The following is a 12,419-nucleotide window of genomic DNA, read 5'->3' as shown; positions in this document are numbered from 1 at the left end:
GCAATGGTAAAGTGTGCAGAGTCCTTAAAGCCAAACAAAACTCATTCAGAACAGTGAAGACAAAAAGTTTAGGACAGACCCTGCTGAAAAGGCCAAGACAAACATAGGGCGTCAGGTACATCCCAAGCAGTCTATGAGGTAATAGGGAAATGCTGTTGTGCCCACTTAACTATGTAAGCTTGAGTAAGGTGTCTCAGAATAATGTTTTGGGGCATTCCACCACTGTACTCCACTGTGTTTCCTAAAGTCTGTTACCAATTTGTCTTTAACTGCCTGCGGTATCCTACCTATCACATTTAATACTGCAGCATACTGTGTGTAACCACTGTTTTGCTCCAATTTTAAACATTGTGTTGGGTGTAGCAAAGTCCTTATTTACTGTATTGTTGTTATTAACTTGACAGGATCTATTAGCAATTGTGGTATTATTGCTAGCTGAGAGTGAATACCCCCACCTACTAATAACCCACTTTCCTAAATTGGGACTCCAGTACTATCAGGCAAGTTTTCTCACCAAAAACATCAGTGGATTAAACATACAGCAGTACCCTGATGTTATTGAGTAGGCATCTATTAAGGTTTTAAAAGTATGCAATATGTCTGATATACAGAATGCCTATTGTTAACACATTTGTTTCCTTCGGCACCATGTCGGGAGCCCTGGTGTTTTCTGCAAAGTTTGGTCTTAGCAGAATCTGTATCAGTTTAGGCATCCCACTGCAGTCCTACTGTTTCCCAAGCACATATGTTTTCATCCAGTCTCCCCCATCTTATTGAAGATGTACCTCATTACCTTATTATCACTCTGGGCCCATCAGTTCATTACCCACTGCAGCTGCACTGATAAGTAGAATAGTTCTATGTATGGGGCCCAAGTCCTGTCTCCTCCTGGATTGTGGGTTGATGCTTGTCTAGTGCGATTTTGTACGATCCTCACACCACATCCGCCACCACTGTGTCTATGTACTGAAAACATTTTAATAAGATCTTGGGAGTGGTGCTAAACAAATGAAAGAATCTCATCAGTACGTCCATTTTAGAGATGGGTGTTCAGCCCATTGTTAAAAAAGGCAACATTTTCCAATAGTCTGCTGAGTCTTTCATTCCCTTTTAGACCTGCATTATATTTCTATTATTAGGACGTTGTCCATGCAACAGACTTGCACTTCAAGAATCCTAAAGGTCTCTGTGCTCCATCTCTAGATTAGTTTGCATCAGTAGTGACAAACCAATGACTCTATGGCCTGGTTATTTATCTGTTTGTTTATTTATTATATTGTTTGATTTATTTGTTGATTTATTTATATATTTTTTGGGAAACTCCACTTGCTAATGCTAATAGTTATGAACATAGTTTCATGTACATGATCCACCCCTTCCCCAATTATATGCACCTAATTTCTGCAAAGGCTAAGTATCTTCTGCCAGTGTACAGGTCCTTGAGTAGGCCAGGAATAAGCTGAGCTCAGTAGGTCCCCATTGTTTTGGGAGGTGGAATAGTCCCAGTGGTGTACTGAATGTAATAGCAAGGTTCTTTAAAGAGGCATCTGTTCACATTTGGACATATTATCTAGGTCTTAGATAAGTGTGGTTCATTCCATAGCTGTGCTTCTAGGTCCATTGAATTTGCCCCCCATGGACTTATGCTTGAATCTGGCCTGAGCAATCAGTTTTTATTCCTGATCCTCAGGAGTGATATTATTTCGGGAATAGTAAATCTAGGTGTGTTCTCGTTTTTTTTGGTGGTGCTAAGATTATTTAGGTTCTCCAATATTTTGAGGTGTAAGCAGAATCTGGCTGGCTAATTGTTTGCAGCCTCCAAAGTTTAGTGTATTATAAATCAACATTGATCCATCCGGAGAAATTGCCTTCATCACTATCTAATCCACTAGTAATAATGAATTACAAAACCTGCAGCATAGATACAAAAAACATTAAGAATCCATATTTTATTATATATATAAAATTACTTTAATAATTTACTAAATATTTATAAAACCTCCTACCATATCAACGCAAAATAATGTCAGAAAAAGTGCAAGAAATCAGGTGCACGTGATTAAAAACGACAGTAAATCCCCCACATATCCATTAACATATTAAATTTAAAAAAGCCTGTTGGTTGACCATTCTTCTAATTGAATCAACACTTATTTATGTTTGGGCTCAAATCCCCAATTTTGTCCTCCACTCAATTCCAGAAAAAACAATCCAGGCTATAACATTATCATTTTCTACTCCTAACATCATCCAATGTCTAGAGCAATTATTTGCTACAAAACTAAAATGTTCTTTAAATTTGGGATTATCCACAAAAAATGCTGGTTCATTTCTCACCTGTAACCCTAATTGGATGGTGTTTGATTGTAATGTTTCGTTAACAAATGTCCATATAGACGAGTCCATACCACTTTTTTCTCAAGTCTCTCTAGCCTATTGATCTTTTCACTCAGTGATAAATCAACTGAGTAAGACACAGTACCTAAAACTTCCATGCCAGTTTGGCCCTGTATCAGCCTATTAATGTAATCCTCACTATACAAAAGTGTCTCTTTTTCAAAAGTCATACTTGCAGAATACTTAATCTCCAGAGTTCAGCGCAAATACTGAACAATTATAAAAAATATGTAATTATCAAAATCCCTTTGCAGATAAGCCTCTGCTGTGAGAATTTATTACAAACTACACAGGGTACCCCAATAAAAATCCAAAGGATCTGGGATAATCATATTACAAAACAAACTTGATCCATCCGGAGAAATTACCTTCATCACTATCTAATCCATTCGTAATAATGAATTCCAAAGTTTAGTGATCCCTTTCTTAGGAGCTTCTTCATAAATAATTTTGCAGGAAACCAGTCTTGACATCATCAATACAAACTCTTGGTCAGTTTGATGCTATCAGGTAACAGGAGCGACTTCTTAGTGGCACAAGATTTGATGACCAAACAATAGCATTTTGTCCAACCCCACCATCAGGTTTTTAAAAACTTCACCTGGGATCGGGTCGCTGCCACATTTTTATTCATCCCCTTCCTTTCAGCTCCTCCCCTCATCCCTGTTCCCCTACAGTGTTCTCTCCTTAACCTTTTCCTTCCAACTCTATGGTGTTCTGTTGAAATGGTTTGTTCTACCTCTGGAACTGTAGAATGTTGTCATTGTGAGACACACAGGCAGCGTTGAGGACTCAAGTAATGTACCTATCTCCTGCCACTGGTGATGAAAATAAACTTTCAGCCCAAGTGTTATTGATCCATTGTGATCTCTGTAACACTATCAACAGAGTAAGAGATTCCTCTGATAACAGCCTAATTTTCAACTGGACAGAAGAATTAAGAACCAGAGGTTATAAAGACCTCACTGCAGCAATGACAGTTATTTCCTAATATTATGGTTGTAATCTGTTAAAAAAAGACTGCCACCATTAATGGGCCAGTCCTGTGTACCCGATCCATTTTTCATGATGCATTTACAGCATTTTATGATCCACTGTATTTTAGGTGTCCTACAGATGGTGTATAATTAAGATCCCAGAGTGCTGCTCTTCGAGGAACACAAGCAGGCCTCTCATAATCATGTCAACAGCCCTTCCTACGTACCCCCTATATCTGGTACCTTATTGTCTATCATTAAGGGTTTTGTTGATGAAGGGAAGATTAGAAATTAGTTTATAGCTTGTTCGATCAAATAGACCTGCTTTTGGTTTCGTCAGCATAGAAAAGAGAAATGTATTTTATGAGCTTTTGGCTGACGGATTGAAGTTGCCCCTTACTGTGGTGGCATTGCATAACTCATCCAAAATATTCAACGCTTTCACCTTACTGGTAGCCATGAATCCTTGTTTGAAGCCCAACATTTCAAATGCAGGGACAGCCCCTCAGCTATGGTGGAGGAGCGTCGCTCCGCTGCTAACAGGCAGCATAAAAGTAAAACGATAATACAATCACTGTATTATCGTTTTAATTTTTGCTTCCTCCTCATAGGACATGGTGGGGCAGTCACCGTCATCAGCAGTGGGGGAGGAGGAGTGGTGTGCACTTCTAAATGTGGATGTTGATTTTCCCGGCTGTCAAAGGCCGGCCAAACTGACATGCGCACTTAGAACTCCCCACCCCGGCTGTGTATCACAGCCCGGGTGAAGAACCCGTGCAGTCTCCGGGTCCCTATCTGAGGGCAATTCAGGCCGCTCAGACCAATCCAGGTGCTTGTCTCATGCTGGGTAACAGCATGAGACAAGCATCTGGATTTGATGGTGAGAGAAGACGCACAGAAGCACTGAGGCGGCGAGGAACACTGAGGCCGTCTTTTTAAGGTGAGTGATTTTATTTTATTATTGTTTTTTATTATTCTCACCATCCCCTCAGAAACACCCCCCACCCTAGCGCAAACACCCTCTCCATCACGCATCCCCTCCTCCCGCCTCACCGAGTATTATTAAAAGCAGCCGTGGCTGTTCAAATGAAGTGTGGATGTTCCAGAGTTGTAAAGGAACATTAAATGGCATGTCTGACACCTTGAGTGGTATGAGGCCTGTCTTCAGTAACAAAGAAACCAGTGGACAGGGAGGAGAAGAGAACACCGTATGGAATCTGGTTGGCAATAACCTTTTTCATTGCCTGTGATCGAGACCGCAAGACAAACCAGCATATGTAATAAAGGGGGACCAGAGGCTATACCCAGGTATCTTGTCTCCTATCAGTCAATTCTGTCTTAGAGTTGGGGGGCCCCAAGCAAAACATACTTTAAGGGTCCATGTTCAGAACAACTTTGTATTTCATTGCCCATTTTCTGCTAATTCAAACTTCAGTTTAACTCCACTGACATTTTTTTTACTGCCAAATTTAACAAATCAATGGTCCTTGATAAATTGGAACTGGAAAACGAACTTAGACCCTGATTTAAGAGGGCTAAGCGCGATATATTGCCACATTAGTGTCATTTTTTTAAATTTGACACTAGTGTGGCGATATGATGGCAAAAACGCAGTACCATATTTACAAAGTCGCGCAATGCATGCATTGCGCCACTTTGTAACCCCTTGTGCCACATTATGCCTGCGCTAGGCATAATGTATGCAAGGAGGACATTCTCCCTTTAGGGGTCCCGCAACAATCGCGCAATGAAATGTAAAAGATTTTTTTTGCCCCATTTCTAGCGTCATTTTTAACACCTGCACAGAACATGGGTGAAAAGGAGTCACGCCATTGTTTTCAATGGGCCTCAATGTGCTTTGCGGGATTAACGTAAAACTCTTTGGCGCTAATCCTGCAAAGCTCCAAACTAGCATAAAGTATTTTGACGTTAGTTCCCTAAATACTACCATGGTGCACCGTATGTTAATTACAGCACACACATGGTGGCTTTAGGGGGGCGTTAAGGGGTGCAAGAAAAGTGGGCCTGAATTTGATGCAGTGCCACTGTTCTTAAATCTGCCCCTTATTATGGTTCAATTTTTAATTGTTGAATCAATATCAGTAACTAGTCAAGTATGTGCTTTCAATGTCTACAACTTGTTTTATAAATCAGAAATGTTTTTTATTTTTATTTTATGATTTTTTCTCATTTATTGCATGTATTGCATGTTTAATTAAGGTTTTATTGTAACGATTTAATCAATCATACAATAAGTATATATATTCATACCATGCTTATGTAGGTTCTCATTCGATTTTAGGTCTTCCAGACAGAGAATTTGGCAGATGTCCCATTCATTCTATTTAAAGTACATACTTGGGCATAGGATGTCAGATAGGTATGCACTCTAAGTAGGGGGGTCGGGCACCTAGTTTTTAGCAGGTGGTCTGCATCCACCACACCATAAATAGAGATTGATCTTCCTTTGCAAGATTGGCTGCACAAAACATAAATAGATAATGAACTTACGTCACATATTTATAAACAATACTTTTCACCCCCCTTTGCATGCACACAGACCCACACACACAAATATGAATTTTTCACTCTACATGCAGAGTCACTTGGGTCTCGAAAAGTAGGAACTTTAGGCCTAATTTACAAGAAATTGACGCATTGTCATTGATGCATCAGATTTCTTGCGCCTGTCGCACATCCCCTAACAACACAATGGATGCCCTGTATTTACAATACAAAGTGCCATGGCACACATTTTCACAGATGGGTCAGAAATTCGGGCGCATCTGTTGGCGCTAAAGTGATGCATTGCTGGAAGTGCATTGTTAAACCTAGAGTCCCATTGGAAAAAGCCCTGCATCCATTTTTAGGCTTGTCTGAGTAGGTGATCAAATTGTGATGCAGTCAAGTCGTAGAATGACGCAGTGAAAAGTTCTAAATTTCACTGCGTCAGCTCTGCGTGGCTTTTTCCATGGGAATGCCTACCCTACATACTTAATAAGAAATCGCTATTTAGGAAATGTAAAATGGAACCATTGACTAAAATGCAAAGGGATTTCTTAATACCGATTTCCTAATACTGATTTCTACTTTGTAGGAATCGCTATTAGGAAATCAGTATCTCTGTACATATAGCATTTTGCATTTCTTAAATAGCGATTTCTACGAAGTCGCTATTTAAGAATGAAAAATTGCATTGTTGTACATCTGGCCTCTCAGAGGAACACATACTTTACCATGCATAGAATTCATTTTGTATCTAATATCTGTTTCAAAATAACCTCTCAGCTCAATAGTTTGAACCTCATATTCTCTAGGAACAACATCTGCTTATTTTAATTCGATTTTGGGCTAAACTTCCTATCATATAGTTCATCTGAAATTAGTGTAAGCCATGCACCTGAATCAAAAAGAGTTTCTACATCTGAACCCCAACTAAGAGTATGATCTTTGGGATGTTTCTTTCTTCCTTCCTTAGTCTACGCAGATAATATACAGTCATCAATCTGTTTCACAGTTTCTTGAGACACATTTCCGGATGAACAACAACATTTTGCAAAATGTCCCTTCTTGTTACATCCTCATCGCCAGTGTAAAAAACATTCAAAATCCATCTAAATGTGAGTAGGTTCTTTATTGAAAAACATCCCATTCATAGGTCAAACAGCAACTGAAGACTAGCTGTAACTTAGCATAGAACACTCTAACATGATAGCTGGGCTGGAACACCCTACATACACACATTCCAAATTCCTGCTAAACTCTACAATATTAGAATACCACTGGTACCTCCTGCCCAGTTACCAACATCATGAGCTACCAGACCAGGAATTCTTGAAAACGTGTGTGTCGGAAATACCAGGCGCATTCCTGCATGTTGTTTCCCGATTCCTGGTTTTAGCTAGTTCATGGTAAAGCTCTGCTTTTACCACATGCATTCCAGCATGCAGTATAAGTCTGAATCGTGAGGCTGGAACTCTAAAATGTCTGCAACTCAAAATCATGAGAAGAAAGGCCAGTATATTTTAAATTCATCAACTGAACATGTTTTTTCAGTGTTAAATTGCACATTTCCTTTCATTTGCTACTTAGAAATACACACCAATAGGATGTAACGGAGTTGGTGACTTTGTGGAGCTTCTAGGTGGTGCAGGACTGGATCCTTCGAAGATGTTTCCTCTAGCTGACTTGTGTTACTCATTCCATGGGCCTGGTGAGTACATTTTTGAGTCTGCTGTATTTCAGGAGTCTTATATGACATCCTAGTTGAAATCTACTGGTGGATTTCTGTTTTAGTGTCATTATTATAATCGATCACAGTTTCAGTTAATGAGTGACTTTCAAAAGTTAAGCCTAAATTGCACCAATGCCCTTACTCAGATACTTAGACTTCACCACAAATTGAAATTAGAATATTTGAATGCATCTAGAGCTTCCTTTAAAGCTAAGAGATACCAAGCAATATGATAGATAGATAGATAGATAGATAGATAGATAGATAGATAGATAGATAGATAGATAGATAGATAGATAGATAGATAGATAGATAGATAGATAGATTCACATTTACATTCACATAAGTTTGGGAATGTATTCAAACTCGGCTGACTTTCAGAGCACATAGGAGAGTATTCCAAAAGCCAGTGGATGGGACAACACTAAAAACAATATTGTGTTTTGGCATTAATCAATACAACATACAACAAATCCCCATGTTAAAATATATAGATAACTGCCAATTTGACTTGAGTTAAATTTCAAATAGAAAATTGTTTTGAATTTTTATGACAGGCAAGAAATGAATTTTAAAACCATGGAAGTCTAAGACATCTCTGTCTATAGATGACTGGATTAAAGATCTAATATTATCCAAATACGAACATGTTATGTTTTTTTACAAACAATGAGGAACATCTGTGCAATGAGATGGAATGTTTTTGTGACATATAACTAATCCCTATATTTGATACTCTTTCTTCTTCATCCCTTTTCTTTTCTTTTCTCTTCTCCTTCATTATTTCTTATACTTGTCTCCCCAACTATTGTGTGGTTATGTATAGTTGTAAATGTGTAATATTCTTATTCCAATATTACCTACAGATAGCTCTTTACATTCCCCATTTCTGTTAGTGTGATGTAATGTTGTCCTAAAGTTATAATATCTTATTTGAAAAATCAATAAAATATAAACTCAAATTGAAATTCAGCAGTCCAGTTGGTCTAAAAGTCTATGAAAGCAGGATGTTTGTTTAACGCGTAAGCTGTCCAAGTTCCCACTGGTATTTGGGACAGATTGGCCAGAATTTCATGAGAAGAGGGTATACCCCACTGAAAGTGAATATACCCTTTATTAAAACAAGACATTTGCAGATCACAAGTCAGCAGGTTCAGACTTGCAAGTCAGCATGGCCGAATTATGAGTTAAAAAACATGAGTCCACTGGTGACACTTCAGTTTTCAAACGTTTCTAGCCATGCTTAGGTTCTTCCTAATGTGAGACCCAGCGTTTACGGCCTAAACAGTTTTTATTACTGTGTAGGGGCCATCAAAGTGAGTATTAATGCTGCCTGTGATCTGTGGCTATTAAGGCTTGTTACAATAGGGAATAAAGAACATTGGCAACCCATCATGCTAGAAAGGAATATGGGTGTAAATACAGACTAAGGGCTTTATTTAGATATTGTCGGACAGGTTACTCTATCACAACGGTGACAGATATCCCATCTGCGAAAACTAAATCCCATAGAATATATTGAGATTTTGATTTCGGCAGACGGGATATCCGTCAACATTGTGACAGTGTAATCCATCCACCAATATCTAAGTCAGACGCTAAATAGCAGTACCCCTCTGGATTCATCCAATTAAAAAATTGAAGTTTGAGTGTGGGTAAAACGCCACACTTGTACATTCAAGGTAAACAATATTTATACATAGTATGTAGAATTTATAAGTATGGAGCTGAGAGACACGTAACAAATCTTATTTATTGTAATTGACATACTGGTGGCAGAAGTAAAAACACGTAACAAATCATATTTATTGTAATTGACTCATACTGGTGGCAGAAGTAAAAATGCAAGTGGCACAATAAAATAAGTGCATAATATAGTGTAAAAAAGAACACAAAATGAATAAAAACAGAACTTATAAACATTAAAAGGAAAAGAGTCAAGGTTGTAACTCCGCAATCAGTATCTCAATAGCCAATTTTTCGACCACTATGCAGAAATGAGTGACGTTGCCATCCGGAGAACAGATATATTTCATTGCTGCCATAATTTCTAAATCGAATGAAAGAACTACAAAAGCTATTGCTAACGCGTCCTTCTATGTTAATTTATACACATCAGGACTCGTTTTAGGCCGATGAATCTTTTGACCCAGTGGTGAGACACCGTAAGACGAGATAACTTATCAATATATCAAGCAATATATCAATAATATTGTCAACATATATCACCACAATATATTTCACTTTAGACATTAGTTAAACCTTCGGCGCAACCATGACTGTTCAGTCATGAATAACCACACCTTATTGAAGTTTTGTGAATTTTATTCCCTATTGACTACAATCTAATAGCAAATGTATTAATCTCAATCCAAGAAGCAAAAGAACATAGTCACAATGTGGTAATAATGCAAAGATTACAGACATAAGATGGTAATATGAAGATAAACAAATCTAGACGTATAAAACCTTATTTATGTTTAGTTCAGCATAGCACCACGTCAGTCACGTCAGTTACGTCAGTCAAGATGAAATGCCTCATCTATCCACAATTAGCATCAGCATGTTGGACTTCATGCAAAACAATTTAGAACGTCAATTTGGAAAACATCTAACTAAGGTCTCTAATCAAAAATGCACAGCAGTTGGTACCTAGAAAGAAAAGGCAAATAAATGAATTTCAATAGCAACAACATAATTACCCTCCTCAGAATAGGTCAGCATACAGGATCAGTCTTCGTCTTCAGGACATCAGTTAGATCGCCGTCAGTCTATCTAGTCTATGGACAGGGGACACTTCCCTCATAAGGAGGAAAGTGCAATGGGGCGACTAAGGGTGAGGATGGTTTTATTAAGTCTCAAATCACCAAACAGAGTGACAGAGTTTCTGGATGCAATCGATATAATTCCCTACCTAGCGCTCTCGAGTCTCTTGTGTCATAGGTTTTTATCCCTTTTTCGTAATACATTCCCCCAAACTTCTATTGGATAGTCACTACACCCCACTATCTGTAACCCATAAAATTATACATTAAGTAATGCATTTGTCATTCTACGATAATTTACATCTTTCTGATTGGTCTTCATAATTGACGTCTTTCGTAGGTGGCATATCCGGGGTTACTTAATTTTCTGGCACGTTCTTTGGGTCAAGAGTTCTCTTTTCCGTGGTTCAGTGTCCTTGAAAGTGTCCATATTTTGTTGCAAAGCGTACAACTTTATCCTAAAGCAACTAGCATGCGGATGAGAATATAACGGTCAATGATACAATAAGCGGAGAAAAAGAACAAATGCTGGGTCATGGCCTTTTGCAAGTCAGCACACTGGAGAAACAGAAAAATATGCTTTAATATGAGAGCTACACAGCTAGTTTTCGACTCACGTTAACTTAAGGCTTATGGATTCTAATAAAATGCAATCATCGTACGTATTAACATATTCAATTAGTTATAATTCAAGCAATTATTTCTTACAGTCGACATTAGTTTATGCATGTGAAAATTCTCCACGTTTAAAATACGTTTCAATTAATAATATTAGCATTGTTAATATAAGCATTCCACATCTAAAATAGATAATGTTTAAACTACGCGCTCTCAGTCCCTCCTCTGATGACGCTCGTCATCACACAATCTTTCTCTTTGATCTTAATTTTTCGCCTTGCGCATAATACGCATTTCAACATCTTGCCCTTTATGTGAGCTTTCCCATATTTCATTGAACATTTCCTCTCTTTCACTTTCTTCATTTCTCCTGGTTCTTTTAGTCCAATTTCTCTTCACTTTGTCATTGATTTTACATGCCCCCCATAATCCTAATAGACAAATTAAAACAATTAATAGGCCCATCATAATTTTTGCAGCTTCCCACTCGGGCAATTCCTTTCCCAAATTTCTCCCAAACACCAGGTTCTTTCAAATCCTTCAAGTCTGTACTATCTCTGGTAAGGTTAGTAAGCATGATTCTAATCTTCTTACTATTATCTGGTATAAATGAGCAACAATGACGCTCATTAAGCATTTTGCAAACACCTCCACTCTTTGCTAAAAGAATGTCTTAAGCAAGCCGATTTTGAAGAGTCATAGCTCTTTCTGCAGCAAGTTCAGTATCCATCAGGAGTATGGCTCCTGTAAAATTTGTCAGCATGTTATCCACTATGGTAGACAACTTTTGAATTTTCATAGAATTTAAAATAACCGCCACTGATGGGATTATGGCTCCAAATATATCACCAATGACAGCCGCCACTGATTCTCGTTTTTGTCTAGGATGTTGTAATTCAGACGTTTTAGGTATTTGTTTTAAGTCATCAATCTGGTATATCTTCGGAAATACTATTCCCAAATAACATGTCCCATACCATCCCTTAGGGAGACGGTAATATGCATTTAGTCCACAAATATAATAGATTCCAGGGATCGCTGGATCTTGTCCATTTAACATAAAGGTCCATTTACTCTGAAACAAAAACACATGCCTACATTCACTCGTACCCACAAACAAATTGTCTTGATCAGATTTTGGTCTATATATACAGAGCCTACCTACGTGTAATGCATCTATAGCTAATTTGCCTTGCGTTTTGATTGCAGTGTAAGCATAATCATTTGCATAAGTACGTTTTTCTAGTCATTTTTCTAATCTTTCTTTTAGTGCTTTGCGTCTATCATCTGTGTGATCTAAAAAGCTTTTCTCTACAGGAGATAATAAGCAAGTCAAATTATTGCGATGTGCATAAGCAGTTCCAAATGTAAGTGTTGGCTCAAAGAATCCTCTAGTTATTTTTATATCATGCTCTTTAGCTAATTTAT

General features: G+C 38.0%; 1 protein-coding gene across 1 annotated transcript in view; it reads left to right on the top strand.

Annotated features, from left to right (window-relative positions):
• The window catches only part of CRHBP (corticotropin releasing hormone binding protein), a 108,798-nt gene that overhangs the window by 84,261 nt on the left and 12,118 nt on the right, over positions 1-12,419 (top strand). Inside the window, exon 6 of the mRNA XM_069218213.1 lies at positions 7,467-7,587. Within this exon, the coding sequence (XP_069074314.1) occupies positions 7,467-7,587 (121 nt within the window). The remainder of the gene's footprint in view (positions 1-7,466; positions 7,588-12,419) is intronic.

This window comes from Pleurodeles waltl, chromosome 1_1 (assembly GCF_031143425.1).
Source record: "Pleurodeles waltl isolate 20211129_DDA chromosome 1_1, aPleWal1.hap1.20221129, whole genome shotgun sequence".
Lineage (NCBI taxonomy): Eukaryota > Metazoa > Chordata > Amphibia > Caudata > Salamandridae > Pleurodeles > Pleurodeles waltl.
The sequence above is the reverse complement of the archived record's forward strand: the minus strand, read 5'-3'. Positions and strand labels throughout refer to the sequence as shown.